This window comes from Octodon degus, unplaced genomic scaffold (assembly GCF_000260255.1).
Source record: "Octodon degus isolate 3935 unplaced genomic scaffold, OctDeg1.0 scaffold00114, whole genome shotgun sequence".
NCBI lineage: Eukaryota > Metazoa > Chordata > Mammalia > Rodentia > Octodontidae > Octodon > Octodon degus.
In genome coordinates, this window is record NW_004524690.1 from 6363112 (window position 1) to 6381950 (window position 18839).

The following is an 18839-nucleotide window of genomic DNA, read 5'->3' on the forward strand; positions in this document are numbered from 1 at the left end:
TATTTTTTTAATGTCATTTGTATTGACTCCTTTCTCATTGATGCCTATTAGTCTCACATTGTTCATCTTTGCATCATCTTGTAGGTGATGGATTATTCTTTCCTGCATCCTCGTTGTTTTTAAGAGATCCTTTCTTACCTTTTCACTGGCTGCACCAGCGTCTTCAAGATCTGAAACTCTGTCTTTATTTTCACTTAAACGGTTTTGCAAGCTTGTGATTGAGGTTTTAGTTTCCTCTATATCTCTTTGAGTCTGCTTCATGTGATCTATTTCTTTCCTGAATTGCTCATTCAAGGAATCCGTCATTTTTCTAATCTCCTCTATTTTTTTTAATTAATATCTTCTTTAGAAGCAGTTATGAATTCTTTTAATGCAGTGTTTTTTTCAGCTTGCGTTTCCTCCCTATGTTTCTGTAGTTGCTTCTTTACTTCAGATGCTATGAGTTGTGAGAATTCTTTTTTTATTTCAGGAAAGAGTTGTGCTCTCATTTCCTCTATATTTTTCTGCTGTAGCTTATTTACTATCGATGCTATTAATTCATGCATTTGAGCTGAGCTAGTGTCCTCTGCACTTGTTCTAGGTGGGTACTGGGTTTCCTCCATATGTTTCTGCATTTGATTATTTACTGCAGATGTTATTACTTCTCGGATTTCTTTATTTCCATTCTGAGTTCCTCTATACCTTTCTGTAGCTGTTTCTTTATTTCAGAAGCTGTTGATTCATTACTTTCAGCTGTTTGATATCCAATTTGTTCTGTGTTTTTGTCCTCTGCACTTTTTACAGGTGGTGTTGAGTTCTGAGGTTGCATTTTGTTCCTTCTCATCATTTTGTGTAGCACTGTCTCCTGACCTTTGTTGTAGATCTTCGTTGTATTTGTAACCTTAGTGCATACTGAAGTTCAGGTGCACATCTACAAGTTTGGATTTATCCAGCTGAGCCTAGCTTGGTTCTGGCTGCTGTGCTCAGCTCCTTCCTGCTGCTGCCCTTGAGGGTGAACCTGTTGTGCCCCTGTGGCAAGATGTTCTGCTCCTGAACTAGCTGAGTGATTCTATCCTCTACCCTCTCTGTAGGGATTGCAGCTGCAGGGTTACACCCCAGGCCTGTATGCCAAGCCTGAGCTGAACCTGTACAGGACAAGGTGGAGTAGGGGTAGAGGCAGCTCTCCCACACACTCACTTTGTCTGGGCTAGGACTGGGTCTGGGCATTCCCAGAACGCAGCAGAAATTCCTACTCGTTGGGCAGGGTGGGGGAGGTACTGCAGAGTGGTGGCGTGTGTCCCAAGGGGGTGGAAGAGGGTCTGACCCACGCTGCGCCTGGGCTGGGACCCGGAGTTGGTCCCGCCGGCGCAGGGTAGCCGGAAACTCTCCCACACATTCACCGGATCTGGGCTAGGACTGGGTCTGGGGGTTCCTGGAACGTGGCAGAAATTCCTACTCCTATTTTTGCCTCTTGAATTTAACCAACGAGCACCAGATAGGCAGGGAAACATAGTTTCTGTTGTTTGTGTAAATGTGATTTTTGTTTGCTCTGGGAACTGGAAAATGACTATGTGGGACATTAGGATGATTATCAGATCTAATCAAGATTAAGAAAATAATTACTTACCTTAAACATTAAGAACTGTTACTTAATACATTTCCAGATTTCATGAGAGAGGTAATATCTTTACATTAATTAAAGACACCGCCCTTCAGCCCACTCTGGTCCAGAGCTTCCTAAATGTTATGATTATAGAGATGAGTTTCCTCAGTTTTTAGGGTAGTGGGCCTCTGATGCTTTGTTACCCCAGTGTTCTGTCCAAACATCCTTTTCTAAATGTGCTGATAAGTATGTAAATTATGCATCATTTTTTGTAACAGATCCATGATATGACGATACATTGTTTTTATCAAGTTTTGATTCATAATTATTTATCTTAAGGATATAATCATGAGTAGATTTTCTTTTTTTTTAGTATAAATGTATTTTTTATTTTTAAAATATTACAGCATGATACTGTAGTGTAATAAAATTATGTGAATTTGAAAAAAATTACAACATGGTATGAAAAATTAGAGACGTTACAAAATTTCATTAAAGAGTAATAGGAATTTGACAGTGCTTATTGTATTCCATAATATCTTCAAATTAGTTGTTTAGGTTACTAGATATAAACTTGCAAAATTGATAAAAAGAAAGTGTTTTGGGATATTATAAAGAAGAAAAAAAAATTAAGCATTTACTGCTCCTTTCACTAGACCAGCAGAAATCAGCAGCACAATTACCCAAACTATCCTGCACATATATATGAATATATCTTTTTCCTTTCTTTCTTTTGTCCTTGTCCTCATCTCAGTTTTCCCTTGCATTGAGCAGATTCATTTCCTCTCAACCATATCCATTGTACCTTTCAGATTTTATTTACTCTTTTAGATTCTCACTGGTGAGACAATATAATGTTTGTACATATGGGCCTGATTTATTTTTATTCATTGTACAAGATACAGACCTGATATCCTGTCTCAAACAGTATTAGAACAAACCTCTCTATTCATTGAATTAAAAGAATGGAGCTGTATATCTATCCTAATTATTTTGAGTATATAGGTACAAAATGGTTGTTCATTTGTATCCCCCTTTTTTTGATTAGTTTGTCAGAGAAGGGCATTCCATTGGCATTTAAATACTGTAGGTACATGAATTCAGCAAAATGTCCCAATATAGTCCAATAGTCCATAATAGTAGTGGGTTGTCCATAAGACTGGCAATTTCAGAGGTTGTTGACTTGAGCCTTTTACAGCTCCCCATATTAATATGGCTTTACTTTGTATACCTTGTTTTTATACTTTTCTGCTCAATTGTTAAGACCAAGATCAAGCAAGACCTATATAACAAGGAATGTAACTTTTTTATCTGATAAGTTCAGACAAATCCCCTGAGGATTTAACCTGAAACCCTGGACCTCAGTTTGTAGATCCTTTGTCAGTGTAAGCCATGTGGATGAGTCACAGCCATTGCTTGACCAATTTGCTCTCTGTGAAAGCCTGAGAGAATGTTTTCTCTCCATGTGACTGTCCTTAGAAACACTCTGCAGTATCGATCACTTTCCTCTGTGGCCCCAAAATCATCGTAATCAGAAAATTTGGGACACAATTGCATTACAGGATGTTACAGTACAGGTTAGCCATAGTTTTATTTATTTTTATTTTTTGTGGTACCAGGGATTGCACTCAGGACCCTGTGCTTGCCAGGCAAGCACGTAATTCAACTGAGCTGTCTCCCCAGCACCAAAATCACAGATGAGTGTAGATTTTCCAGGAATTTTTTTACATTATTTATATTTTATTTAAAATAGAGGAAAGCAAGGTATAAAATAAAGTAAAATAGAAAAAAGCTTAAAATCTCCAAAATGTTCAATAGTAATGATTTGGTTTTAAAAACTGTGGTGTAGAGAGCACATTGGCCAAGCAATGGCCGTGACTCATCCACATGGCTGACACTGACAAAGGTTCTACAATCTGAGGTACAGGATCTCAGGATAAATCCTGAGGGGATTTCATTGACCTTATCAGACCCAAAAGCTACAACTCTTGTTGCATAGGTATTGCTTTATCTTGGTCTTAACCATCCAGCAGGAAAGTATAAAAACGAAGTACAAGAAGTAAAGCCATACTGTTATGTTGAGCTGTAGGGGACTCAGGTCAACAATTTCTGACATTGCCAGTCAAGCAGAAGACCCAATACTATTATGGGCTACTGGACTCTTTTAGAATAGTTTGCTGAGTTTACACACCTATAATATTCAAATAACAGAACTTAACCAAAAAAGGGATACAGATGAATGTCCATTTTGTATCTGTGTATTCAAATGGCTAGGATCGATATACAGTTACATTCTCTTAATGAATAGAGGGATTTGTTCTAATGGTGTATGTAAGTAGGATATCATGTCTGCATCTTGTACAGCAATTAACCACTAGGAAGAATATATACAATGTGTTAATTTTTGAAATTGTCCTACCAGTTTGGGTTGAAACTGCCTCATTGCTATTTGTTTCTCAATAAATTTATGGAAAAAAAATTGGAAATAAAAAATAAAAACTGTGGTGTAGCTATACATCACATATTGGTGATGACATGGCACTAACATATTTGAATATAATGGAAAGCCTAGGCATGGTGGCACGTGTCTATAATCCCAGCACTTGAGAGGCTAAGGCAAAAGGTTTGCCCTGAGTTTGAGACCAGAAAAGGCTACCCAGTGAATTCAAGGCTGGTCTGAACTTCATGGCAAGATCCTGTCTGCATGCATGCATGCGTACATACATACATGGGAAAATATTAACTATAATTCAAAAGGCTCTAAAATAGTATGCATGTCATAAACCCATTCTCATAGTTTGAAAAATATTATTCGCCTAGGGAAAATGATATAAAAATATGCCAAATATTTGGCATATTGGTTAAGTTTGTTGTGCTTTCTGTATTTTCTTCAATGAATATATGCCAATCTAGAGGAAGTAAAGGTTGGCTCAGATAAAGAAATAAAGTGCCCAACTATTTATCTAGCTGGACTTAGCAGACTGAAGCTAGAGACAAAATTAACAAATTACAGGATTTTACCTACATATATAGTACAGCTGTAAATGTCTTTAATATCCCTTTTTTTTGTACTTTCTTACTCCTTAAGAAGCTTTATTCTCTAAAATGTTAGCCCATCAGAAACTTTGCTGCTTGGAATGATAGCAGTAAGAATGACACAGAAGCAGCTTCATTTTATAACCCATATTAACAGGCACAGATGAGAGGGGTCTGAATTCAGCATAGCAAGTGTTATACTCTGTATTTCCCAAAGATATGAGACCTTCATCCACCCAAAAATGACCCTTTTACAAAACAGCCCAATTTTGAGCCCATCAGAATACTGCTTCATCTAAATGTCATTGAACCACTGTACTCTTTCTCAGATCTCAGAGCAATGTTCCCTTTTCCTTTGTTGGATGTTCTTGCTCTACTCCAGTGTTGTGGATCTACAAACCTGATCTTGTTGGATATAGTGATCCTGATAGTGCTTGATTGGGCTAAAGTACTTTAGTAATCTTTATATGTGTTTTACAAACGCACACGTACCATTTCCCTATGTAGTATATATCAGAAGAGTCAACTGCTTATGTACTTTGAAGAGGCTTCAACAACATAAGCCTTAAGCTGTGCTTCAGTTACTCTTCTCTCATTGCTGGGACAAATACACAACACCTAAAAGGAAGGAAGGAAAGGTTTATTTAGCTCACAGTTGCTGGAGGTTTCAGTCCATATTCAGCTGGCTCCAAGGCAGAGCAGCACATGGCAGAGAATAACCTTTCATGGCAACAGCAAAGAGCAAGAGAGCTAAGGGAGGGAGTAGCAGCAGCTCAAGCAGCTAGCTTTTCTTCCCTCTTTACATTGTAATGCAGATTACTCTGGAGTAACACACCCATAATCATCAAACTCCAGAAACTTCCCCATGGCTGCATGAGGCTTTGGGGGGCACCTGTACACAAAGCATAACAAGCTGGATGTGGTAATACAACCCCATAGTCCCACCAGGGGAGGCTGAAGCAGGAATGCCATGAGTTTGAGACCAACCAGGGCTACACAGTTCAAGGCCAGCCTGAACTATATAGGGAGACCTTGCCTCAAAAACAAAGAAATAAGCATTGACCTGTATATTGAACCTTATTGTACAGTAGCGAGAAAATGCTGAGCAATATAAGCTTTAAGTAAGGCAACTCTTTTTGGTAATTCTGGCTCTAAAAGCAGTGGGACCTTGTAACCATTTCTTAATTCAACAGAACTCTAGTTTCTTCCTCTGCCATATGGAGATAATTATAGACCCATTATGAGGATTGAGATCATGCGAATTAAAATATCTAAACAGATACCTGGTACTTAACAAAAGAAATCTATAAGTGTTAGCTGGCACTACATTATGATTTAATGTTAACTTTTTACTCAGGTGGTGTATATTCTCTTCAGTACCATTGGTGACTCATTTGTTCCAAAGCGTGAATCACTAAAAATATCAAAAGAACAAATTGTTCAGAATATTATATGTATCTGTTAAATGTTAGTTCATTAATATTTATTGAGTACTTACCATATGTTTAGTACCAAGGTGGATACTATAGGAAAATACAAGACAGTCCCTGTCTTCAGCAGGCTCAAGATCTACATGGGGAGAAAAAGAAAATACAGTGTCCTTAACACAGACAAAGCCGTAATTTTACCTTGCGCTCAAATACGTGTCATCATTTTTTGAAGGACTGTTAGGCCCTGAAATGACTGGACATGCAATTTTCTTTGTAGCATTTTTGTGTGTTACTGTGGTTTCATTTGATGACAGGACTGCTGTGTGACAACCTGGCCTTGAACTCTGAGTCCTCCTGCCTCAGCCTTCCAAGTGTTGGAATTATAAGCATGTACCACCATGCCCAGCTAGGAGTGTGATTCTTTAAAATAGCAAATTTGTGGTGCTATCACAGTGCAGAGGTAATTTAGAATTTCATTTGAAAGAAAATGTGCATTACAGGTCATTGGGGAAGACTTGAGGGAAGAAAATATATGTAAGATTCATTTTGATGGGCAAATAGGGAGATAACTTTATGGAAGGACACAGCATAAACAAGAGCATAGAGTTTTGACAGGACAGTATAGAAATTAAGCTGGATGAAGTCCACATTATATCAAAGAGAAAAAGAAGTTGGTATACATCAGAGTGCTGGTGTGAGTTTGTGGCAGGAATGCAGGCTAGAATGTATCTGTTACTTCTTTGAAGAGGTTGCTGAAGTATTGAGCAAGGGAGGTGAAAATGAGCTCAGGGAGTGCTCCTGCTAACTTGGATGAGAGGAGAGCAGGATAGAATCAGGGAGACAGCTAAACTGTTTAGCTGGCCTAGTGACCCACATAAGCACAGGCTTGAACAAGCATGGTAGCTAGTGGAGGAACAAGAAAGGAGTTTGTGTAAAGTTGTTCAGAGCACAGATACAGTAGGGCTTTAGGACTGATGTTTCCTAGTACGTGAGACAACTAAAATAGTAAAATTTTGAGGAGGAAGATGGTTCTGTTGCAGACATGGAAAGGCAATTCTAAGCATGAAAGAGAGTGAATTTGAGTAGGCGTAGATCCATAGCTAAAGAGGGAGGAAGGGAGGGGCAAAAACAGTTTGGAAATTTTCAGTTTAAAACTGACTGATACCTATAATCCCAGTACTCAGGAGGTTGAGACAGGAGTATCCCTATGAGTTGGTGATCAGCCTGGAGGCTACAAAAGTGAGCACAAGGACAGCCTGAACTTCATAGCGAGACCATGTCTCAAAAAACAACAACAACAAAAACAACAAACCTGACTCATAATCTCATAATTGTTCAATTTTAAGACAACTACTCTTCATCTCTATTTTGCCTTGTATCCCTGCTTAATCTACCCATGTATCTGCAGTTATAAATATGTATACTATATAGTATTTTTACAAATAATATGTCCTAAAGATTTATATTTAACAGAATCTTTATAAGTATTGCTGAGTTTTTTCTTTTTAATCTGATCTATTCCCAGAGCTTCCTGAAAGCAGAAAACATTTTAGTGTGTACAGAACCTAGGAAAAGATGAATAAATGTTTAATAAAAACATTAACATCATATATTATTTCCATGCTTTTTATAGACGCTGCTACAACATATATGGTAGTTTTGGTTTTGAGTTTTTAAATTTTTGTTTTTGCGGCTGTTTAAATTGTTAACTTACAATAAATTCTCAAGATTGTAATTGCTGTGCAGATGGACATTAAATTTATTTAATGGCTGGACATCCAGGCATCTTTGTATAAAGTTATGTGTGTTTGAAGACATGTTCTGGAGTTCTGTCAAAAGTCAGTACATTCTAGTAGTATACCCTCAGTCCCAGGATTAAATAAAAGATTTGTGTAGGGGATATTGGACTTTAATAGTTCCAGGTTTATGTATGCTTCTTAAAGCTCATCTTTTCAGTAATTTCGAGGAAAATTCAGATAATAAGATATGTTAGTACTTTGCTATAAGTTGTTAAAGTGAAGGCAGTTTCATCAGAAAACTACTGATTTGTTAATGTACTTTGAAAACATCACCCAAGCACATATTGAGCCTAAAGAGACCTTCTGTGTATATGCAGTTCTCAAAGCATTGTGTCTTTTGACAAGCATTTGGCCATGAGACAAATAGGCATACGGTGACTTAAGTTAGGAGTTTATTTTCCGTGGCTTAAGTTAGGATAGCAACATATCCTGAGATGGGTAGTCTGGACTGTTTGGGTGGCTCAGTAATGTCACTGGAGTCTTATTAAACTATCTTCTGACCTCACCATCCTAGTCTGTAACTTCTGGCTATGACTAATCCTTGCTGAAGGATTAGGGTGGTTGTTGTGTTTGTCTGTTGCATTTTTCCCCATAATTTTATTGAGAAACAAATAGCAATGAGACAATTTCAAACAAAATTGGTGGGACAGTTTATCCGTTGTATCTTTTTGTTGCCCAGGAAAATAAGGGAAAGACAAGAACAGAAGGGCTTTTCTATGGAGTCTACCCTTCTTGGATTTCTCACTGTACAGTTTCTCTGCCTTTATCTCCTCATCTAGAGTTATGTCAGCTGAATACCCTTAACTTATAGGTGATGCATTGCTTTCCCCAATAAACTGTGTGTGAGTAAGAAAGAAAAGGAGGAAGGATGCTGTTGGCAACTAGCAGTATTTGCCACAGACCGATGCAACAGGCCTTCAATGCAATAACACTCCTCTCTTGGTAAGACTTAGACATGGATGTTTATAGTGTACAAGTGAAGAAGAGATGTGACTTTGGGGGTGGTCCATGGCTTTGATGATCTTTGGTGTAGGTGATTATGCCTTTGATCAATTTTTGTCTCTCCTCTGAGATTTAGTTAAAAAGCAAAAGAATTTATGTTGTGTTTTAAAAGCAGCCAAATATAGCTCTGATCTGAATTGCTGCATAGCTTGTGTTCAAAGTGAGAGTTAATGCTCAATAGCTTTCCTGCAGGCAGAATCTTAACAGTCAGTGTATTTAAGAAGTACCTGATAGAGATCATTTTGGCTAGGGAAATACTTAGTAACCAATGAGTAACCTTTACCTGATCTGGAAGGTCCAAATTTAATATGCTTATAGTAACCACAGTTTTACATTTGTACTTAGCATGTAAAATGTAAAATTTTTTGTATTTTTCTTGATTAAGATATTTTCAGTTACATATATGTGCCTGGTGCTCTAATGGTTCTCAACTCTCACTGTGCATTGGAACTATGGAGAGAGCCTTAAAAAATATTATGCCAGAGTCCCACTGCAGACCCTCTGATGCTTGGTCTGGAACATTTCTGGGTGAGAAATAATGAAGGAATGCCCCAAGGCAGTGGCAGTGTGGCATGGCTGGAGGCAAGTAGACACCTTTCAGAGTTTCAGGAAGCACATCCAAAGGATCTGTCTGCATTGCTGCAGTCTGTTGTCCTGTCCAGTATGGTGCATAAACCACCTGTGACTACTGAGCACTTAAAATGTGGCTGGTGTGACTATAGAACTACATTTATGATTTAATTAATCTAAATGACTGCAGATAGCTCATGGCCATTCCATTGGACAGTATGAATTTAGTAGTTGGAATCTATTGGTTCTAGTTACCAAGGAGTATTAAGGAGAGGAGAGAGTTGAGCAGGACCTCAAAGTTCCTACTGTCATGTAGCAGTGCTTTTGTATATGAGGAAATGAGAGAAGGATGGGAGGCAGGTTTGTAATTCTTTTGTTAGGGCCTCAGAATTTACTAGCAGTCAGTGCAGTACACGGCCTCTTACAGTGCTCAGTCCATGTTGGATTATTTTAGTGAAACTTGGCTAGGATTCACAGCTCTGGGATTTATCAGTATAGTATCAGTGTAGTCTAAAAGTATTTATACATATAGTGTTTTCCTCCTACTCAACCGTTTCTCTCTCTTTAACATCAGGTATCAGATTGTAGTGGAGATAATCCAAGCAACTACAATTAGCAGCTTTCCCCAGCTGAAGAGGCACAAGGGTAAGAACCAGTTTGTAATTTTCTCTCATATATTTTAAGGTCCTGGATCTATTTCCAGTCTTTTAGATCTTTAGCAAATATGAACATTCTTCTGAGTTACAGTGACATATCTCAAATTTATTAAAATAGTAGTACATCATTACAGCAAGTAAATATAATTTGACCCTAACAAAAAAACTTTGTATTTCTCTATTCTCTTATAAACTTTTATTCATCTATAGTCATAGATTTGAGAGGGTTTGAATTATTGCGTATGCAGTGTTTTTGTTCTGTTTTGATAGTAAGCATGGTTACATAATTTTTTCTCACTGATATTTAGAGGGTTTTTGGGGTTTTTTTAGTACCAAGAATCAAACTCAGCACCTTTCACTTGCCAGGCAAGCACTTATTCCACTGAGCTATCTTCCCGGCTCCTCTCACTGAAATTTAAATTTAGCATTCATTTACATTTCTATTTTGAAACAATCTTGTTAGTCATTTAATTGACCCCAAGTGAGCTAATGTTTCACAATTTACTTAATCTCTTCCTTTAGCTAAACATTTGGGTTATTATTTTTTTTTTCCTTTTTCTACTCTTTGGTTGTACATTTTTAAAAGAAAACTGCTCTTTTTTTTTTCCCCCCCCCCTATGTTTCTCTTCCAATGAAGTAAGATTCTGAGGACTGTTTCAGGGGTGAGAATGGATTACAGCTCCCAAGAAGTTAGCCTTGTGCTAGTACATTTCCCTTTGCATAAATGAAGTTGGAGGAAATATTGAAATCTAGAGTTCAAAGCAAATCTTGATTCACTGATCTGAGGCAAACATTACCTTCACCTTGTAGACTGGGTTTCTCACAGAACCCATGTATACTTAGGTCCCACTCAGAGAGTAAAGTGCTAGAAGAATAGTGTAGTGTTAAGTCAGAGACTTTATTTTTTTAAAAGAGAGTACAAATAAAACAAAAATTACAAGTGATACGGAAGTTCACTTAACAAAGTAATATGAATTTTAATTTTTGTTGCAATACAGTGTTGTCTTCTAACATATTACCAGATATATGCTTGTAAAATTGGAACAAGAAAGAAAAAAAGAAATGTATAAGAAATTAAGAAGAGAACCTGCTTTGCAGATGCCTCTGTCCATCCTCTTAGTTCTTTGTTGTCAACCATGGTCAACCCCACCATGTTCTTCGATATCGCTGCCAATGGCAAGCCTTGGGCCACGTCTCTTTCGAGCTGTTTACAGACAAAGTTCCAAAGACAGCAGAAAACTTTCTTTTTTTTTTTAATTTTTATTAGTAGATGTTTTCAGCACACAATGATTATTCATCCTGGGGAGTTGGTACCTCTACATAACACATCTATTTATTTATTTATTTATTTATTTATTTATTTATTTAGTGTGTGGCCAGTTCAGCCCACCAGGGGGCGGGGCTGGCTGGCATGTGGTGCTGGGAGATTGAACCGTGGTCGCTGTGTTTTGCTTAGCTTAGCTTGCTCTAAGTAGGTGCTTTAGACCACTGAGCCATCTCACCAGCCCCAGAAAACTTTCATGCTCTGAGCACTGGAGAGAAAGGATTTGGTTATAAGGGTTCCTTCTTTTACAGAATTATTCTAGGATTTATGTGCCAGGGTGGTGACTCCATGCACCATAATGGCACTGGCGGCAAGTCCATCTATAGGGAGAAATTCGATGAGAACTTTATCCTGAAGCACGTGGGCCTGTGCATCTTGTCTATGGCAAATGCTGGGCCAAAAACAAACGGGTCCCAGTTTTTCATCTGCCCTGCCAAGACTGAGTGGCTGGACGGAAAGCACGTGGTCTTCGGGAAGGTGAAAGAGTGCATGAACATGGTGGAGGCCATGGAGCTTTTCAGGTCCAGGAATGGCAAGACCAGCAAGATCACCATCACCGACTGTGGACAGCTCTAACACGTGTGACTTGTGTGTATTGCCAGCACCAGACCAGACCATTCCTCTAGCTCAGGAGAACATTCTGCACCCTACCTGCTCAAAACACCCCATCATCTCTGCTCTTACAGCAGTTCTTTGGGTTCCATGTTTTCCTTGCTCCTCTCCAAATGTACCTGGATTGCAGAGTTAAGTCTATGGTTATGAAAAAAACTAATGGTTAAAAAAAAAAAATAGGAAATTAAGAGAAAGGACAATTGAAAAAAGGAGAAAAAAAACAAATTAAGTATTATCTGCTCTTTTCCATAGATCATCAGAAATCCACAGTACTGTTGTCCAAACCATCTTGCTTACATACATAAGTAAATCTCTTTCTCTCACTCCCTCTCCTGTCCTCCTCAACTCAGTAACTTTTTCCTTTTGAATAAGTTCATTCCATTTTCTCAGTATCTGTTGTACCCTTCAGATTCCATTTTTTTCTTTCAGGTTCTCACACTAAGGAGACAATATGATGTTTGCACATGCAGGTCTGATTTATTTCACTTAAGAGTATGTTCTCTAGTTGCATCCATTTACCAACAAAATACTCAAATTTATCCTGTTTTATAGCTGAATAGCAAACCAGAGGTTTTTTTGTTGTTGTTGTTTTGTTTTTTAATATGTTTGGTTGCTGCAATGTTTCATTACACAGCTCAGACTCCTGGTGATCCTCCTGCTTTCAGCCTCCCCAACTGGGATTACAGGCCTGTGCCACGACCCGCCCTGGGAGCATGTGGTATGGGAAATCAACCATGGTCCCTGCGCTTGCCTAAGCTTGCCTAAGCAGGCGCTTTAGTCCACTGAGCTGTCTCACCATCCCCTAAGCTAGAGACTTTAAAACTTACTAAGTTTCTAGTTAGCACAGATAGGCCAAAGAAAGGTCCATTTTGGGATTTTTCTGTGAGTTACTGACAGAAGATCAGAGCATGTAAAAATAAAATAGGCGAAGGTATAAATTATGAAAAGGCACCAATTCTAAATTCTCAGCTGAGTAAGGAAAACTATGCATATATGTTTACTCAAGATCTATTGTTGAGGAATCTCCACACTGATTTCAGCAAGGTTGTACTGACTAGTACGGCCACCGACAGTGGAGAAACACTTGTTTTTCCCCACAGCCTCTCTAGCATTTGTTGCTGATTAATTTCTTGATAACAGCCATTTTTTTCTGGGGTGGACTCTCACTTTTAATTTGCATTTCTCAAATGACCATTGCTGTTGAATAACTTTTCATATATTTATTTGCCATTTGTATTTTTTCCTCTGAGAAGTGTTCATCTCATCTTTGAATTTTGGAGGCCTGATTTTTATTTATTTATTTATTTATTTATTTATTTATTTATTTGGCGGAACCGGGGATTGAACTCAGGCCCTTGCCCTTGCCAGGGAAGCGCTTATTCCACTGAGCCATCTTCCTGGCCCTGAGGCCTGATTTTTAAAAATTCTTTATATATTCTAGATAGAAGTCCTTTATCTGAGTGATTGTTAGTTAAGATTTTTTCCCAATTTGTGGGTTTTCTTTTCACTCTGTTGGTGAATTATTATTTTTTAATCTGTTTGAGACAGGGTCTTGCTATGCAGTTTAGACTGGGCTTGACCTCACTTTGTAGCTCAGGCTACTTTTGAACTCCAACAATCCTCCTGCCTCAGCCTCCAGAGTGCTATGAGATTACAGGAATGTGCCACCACTCCCAGCCTGTTGCTGATTTCTTGTGATGGGCAAAATCTTTTCAATAAGATAAGCTATCAGTTGTTGATTCTTTGAAATATTTCCCATGCAGTTTTGTTTTTATTCATGAACTCTCTACCTACCCCTAAGTCTGCAAGAAATCTACCTACTTTCTTTTCTAGTAGATACACTGTTTCTGCTTTAATGTTTAGATCTTTAATCCATTTTTACTTTGGTTGAGTGCATGGTGATAGATATAGATCTAGTTTTAATTTTCTGCTCAAGGAAAGCCTTTATCCAGCATCATTTGTTAAAGAGGCTATCTTTCTTCCAGTGGACATGTTTGGCCCCTTTATCAAAGATCAGGTGTGTTTGCAGTTGTGTCTGCATCTTCTAATCTGTTCCATTGATCCCCAGGTCTGTTCTTTTGCCAGTACCATGCTGATTTTTTTTTTTTATCACAGTAGTTTTGTAGTATAATTTTAAGTCAGTGATTGTGATGCCTTCTGCCTTGTGTTTGTTGGCCAGCCTTTGGTATTCTAGGTATTTTCGGGTTGCAAATGAATTTTAGGAATATTTTCTCTAGATCTGTGAGGTATGCTGATGGTATTTTAATTGGGATTACATTCAATCAGTATAACTGTTTGGGAGTATACCATTTTCACAATGTTGGTTCTTCCTACCCATGAGCAAGGAATATCTTTTCATTTTCTGAAATTCTTTTCAACCTATTTTTTCATTGTAATTTTCATGGTATAGATCTTTTACTTCAAGTTTTTGGATGTAGTTGTGAAGGGCATTTCCCTAATTTCTCATTCTGTGAGTTTGTTGTTTGTATGAAGGAATGCTATTGATTTTTGGATGTTGACTTTTTATCTTGCCAAGCTACCGAATTTATTAATTTTAGGATCTATTCCCCTTCTGGGTATTTTTTCCAGAGAAATTGAAAACATCATATCACATTGATACTTATACACTCATGTTTGTAGCAGCACAGGTTGTCTTTGTTAAATCTTGGAAACAACCCAAATGCCCATCAACTGAGGAATGGATGAAAAAAAGATATGTGGTATTTTTATACAGTGGAGTATTACTCAGCTATAAAAAGATAAACTTGAGGCTTTTATAGGTAAATGTATACAACTAGAGGCTGTACTCATAAGTGAAACAAGACCCACTTGAGTAAACATTGTATTATCTCTGTAGTGTAAGAACCTGGAAGAATAAATACAATCTTAAAGGTACAATTCTTATAGTAAAAGGGAAAAAAATTGCCCAAAAGGAATGAACATTTGGGATGAGAGAAAGGAGAAAAGCAAAAAGAAAAAAAGGAAGGGGAAAAATCAAGTATGTTTATATACAGGATGATTATACTACTTCTATTGTTTGTTTGTTTGTTTGTTTGTTTGTTTGTTTTTGAACTGGGGATTGAACTCAGGCCCTTGTGCTTGCCAGGGAAGTGCTTATTCTACTGAGCCATCTCCCTGGCCCCTCTATTGGTTTTTTGAAGAAATTTATTTTCTCACATGTTTAAAATTATTATTTTGTCCAATTTTATATGCTTGTATCTGGTAATCTAAGCAACTGCATTGAAGACAATGATGTGTAGTATAACAACTACTGTTGAATACCTATTATCTTGGGTTTTTTGAAATTGTGCATCATTTCTAATGTCTTATTTATTATCTGCCTGCCTGTCTATCTGTCTGTCTGTCTGTCTTTCTTTCTTTCTTTCACCAGCTCAACCCATCCTAGGGGCAGGGCCGGCACAGCATGTGGTGCCAGGGATCAAACTGTGGGCCCTGCGCTTGCCTAAGCAGGTGCTTTAGTCCACTGAGCTATCTCACCAGCCCCTTTACCTTTTATTTTTCAATTCTCTTTAAAATAAAAAAATGCATTTTGAGCACCTCCTAGGCATGTTAAAAAAGTAAACTGAACAAAATCTCTATATTCATTGAGTCTCTGAGCTAGACTGTGAGGCAGTCAGCAGTCACACAAATAAAATGCACGTTGTTTCTGATAATGATATGTGCCTTAAAGAAAAGCAGATATACATGTGGGTTTATGGGAGGGATAGGAGATGTTGGCACAGCTGGAGGGGAGGCTCATTGTGGGCTTAAGTAGTGTGATGGGGAAGACCTCATTCTATTACTACTTGTGAGCATTGAATGATCTGGGGGCTTGAGATGTCTGGAAAGGTAGGAGCAAGAATAATTAGCAGATGGGGCTGGTGAGATGGCTCAGTGGTCTAAAGCACCTACATAGAACAAGCTTAGCAAAGCACAGGGACCACGGTTCAATCCCCCAGCACCACATGCCAGCCAGCCCCGCCCCCTGGTGGGCTGAGCTGGCCACACACACACACACACACACACACACAAATAAATAAAATTTAAAAAAAAAAAGAATAATTAGCAGAGGCTGAAGCTTGCAGGCTTGTCTGGGAGAGCACATGTGGCTGGAAAGGGGTAGCTTAGAGGAGAGAACACAAGCATAATTGGAAGAAAACCCAGTCATGAAGGGCCTTAGGTTTTTTTTTTTTTTAATTTTATTTTATTTTATTTATTTATTTGTGTGTGTGTGTGTGTGTGTGTGTGTGTGTGTGTGGCCAGCTCAGCCCACCAGGGGGCGGGGCTGGCTGGCATGTGGTGCTGGGAGATTGAACTGTGGTCTCTGTGCTTTGCTAAGCTTGTTCTAAGTAGGTGCTTTAGACCACTGAGCCATCTCACCAGCCCGGGCCTTAGGTTTTTTAGGGGCTTTGGCTTTTACTCTAAATGAAGAAATTGATAGACTTTTGAGGACCTTAATCTGATGAATTCCTACAAGAGGACAGAATGTATTCCTTTGCCTGTTCTCATTCTTCTGGAGGGTAGATACTTTACTTTTAGATAGTTTGACAAATATTTTAAATAGAATGCTGCATTAAAGAGGGATTTTTTTCTTCCTAACATTTTCTTAGTGCTCCTCCTTGTTAAGAGTTTAGTTAGAAAATTACCTTTCTTGTTTTGTTAAATTAGTTTGTTCACCCTGCCAACAACATACTATAGACCAGGTGGCTAAAACAACAGAAATTTATTTTCTCACAATTCAGGAGAATACAGTCTGAGGTTGAGGTGTTTTTTCCTTCTGATAGCTGTGGGGGGAAAGAACTATTCCAGGACTTTCTCCATGACCTACAGAGTAGTTTCCCTTATCTGTGGTTTTAGTTACCAGCAGTCAACTATAGTCCAAAAATATTAGATGGAAAACTTCAGAAATAATTTATAAGGTTTAAATTTCACACTGTTCTTTATAGCATGATGAAATCTCACATACTTGCTCCATCCTACCTGAGATGTTAATTGTTCCCTGGTCCGGTGTTTCCAGATTGTGTGTGCTACCCACCCGTTAGTCACTTATTGGGTATCTCGGCTGACGGACTGACTGTGCATGTGTTCATGTAGCCCTTATTTAGCTTAATGGCCTGAAAGCTTATGAATAATGCTTAGCTTTATTATAGTTATGTACATACAGGAAAAAAACCATTATATGTAGGGATTTATTACTTTCTGAGGTTTCAGGCATCCACTGGAAGACTTAGAATATATCTACCACAGGTAAGGCTGGACTACTGGAGATGGAAAAGAGGGACTACTGTGTGTAATTGTCTTTTCTGTGTCTTCATATGGCTTTTCCTTCATACCTGTCTCTCCTTTGTGTTTAGGTTTTATATTCTTCTAAGGACATCAGTCATAATGGCTTAAAGTGCACCAAAATGATGCAAGACTTTGTCCTAAGCAGTGACAAAATAAATGAATAAAATAAATTAGACATAAAACATTTAAAACATACATTATGTTTAAACAGGTGCCATGATGCATATCTCTAATTCCAGCTAGTTGGAGTCTGAAGCAAGAGGACTACAAGTTCAAGGCCAGCCTGGGAATTTTTAATGTATTTGGTGTAGGTTCTCACTGTGCAGCTCATAAGCCTAGTAATCCTCCTGTTTTCAGCCTCTCCAGTGCTGGGATTACAGGCATGTGCCATCCCACCCGGTCTTAGTGGCCAGCTCATTGTGCCTGGTGGTGGGGCCAGCACTACCTATGGTGCCAGGGATTGAATGGCCTAGGAAATTTAACTAGACCTTATTTCACAAAAAGAGTGGCTGACACATAGCTCTGTGGTAGAGTGCTTGCCTAATATATTCAAGGCCCTCAGTTTGATTCTTTGTACCACAAAAGGCAAAAACATCTATGTGTCAGAGGAAATTACCCAAGAAAGTGAAAAAGTACCTCAAAGAATGAAAGAAAAATGTTGGTCAATCATGTGTCTAATAAGGAGCTAACTGAGTTTAGGAAGTCTAGTAGTGATGAGACATGTGCTACATATCTCCTGTAGTTTTATGAGTAAACTTACCGTATCAGCTGCCTTTAAAGATTTCTTTTCTACTTTTCTGACTAGCAAAATGTTATATAAATTAGTGCAGGCAATTTAAGAGTATTGTTTCTTCAGCTAATAATAACAAAGGACATAAAGTTGAAGAATCTATGTAAATGGTACATACCTAAGAATGGTATTCTGAGTATTGATCAGGAGCATATTTACCTTTCATTTATTAAAATTGTGCTTCTTACCCAAGTATAAGTAAACAGTTTTAGAATTAAATATATCATGTAGAACTGTAGGTAAAGTAGAAAAAAATATATAAATCATACTTGAACGTATACAGACACTGCTAGTAGGAGTCATTATTCCCATTAGGAATTTTCTTTAAGAATATCAGGTAATTTGCTCTGTGAACTCTAGTGGGTTTCTCAGGTTTTTTTTTTTTTAATGCTTTGATCTGATCTGATTTTCTTGCATTGTACTATAATTGTGTAAACTTGTACAAACCAATTTATGTAAGTTTTGAATGATATAAACTTTTAATCTTTTATGTGTTTCCTAAAACTTCTAGGATGAAACTTAATCACTAAGGATGGTTGGACCTCTGTGAAAGGTGTGAAGATGTTGAATCTGATAACGTTGTTGGATTTTATAGCCAAAGAACTCTGAGAAATAAATTTCTTTTGTTTATAAGATACCTAGATTATAGTATTTTGTTATAGCAGCCTATGTGGACTAAGACCTTGGGCTGTTTTCCTACTATAGTATTGCTGTAGGTTCTCTGGTAGGGGCTCTCTCCTTGCTCAGGCATG

At 37.9% G+C, this 18839-nt stretch overlaps 1 protein-coding gene and 1 pseudogene across 1 annotated transcript in view; both read left to right on the forward strand.

The window, feature by feature from the left end:
* The window catches only part of Snx25 (sorting nexin 25), a 154398-nt gene that overhangs the window by 66832 nt on the left and 68727 nt on the right, over positions 1-18839 (forward strand). The window contains exon 6 of the mRNA XM_004639785.2: positions 9994-10064. Within this exon, the coding sequence (XP_004639842.2) occupies positions 9994-10064 (71 nt within the window). The remainder of the gene's footprint in view (positions 1-9993; positions 10065-18839) is intronic.
* LOC101569121 lies at positions 11212-12001 on the forward strand (annotated as a pseudogene).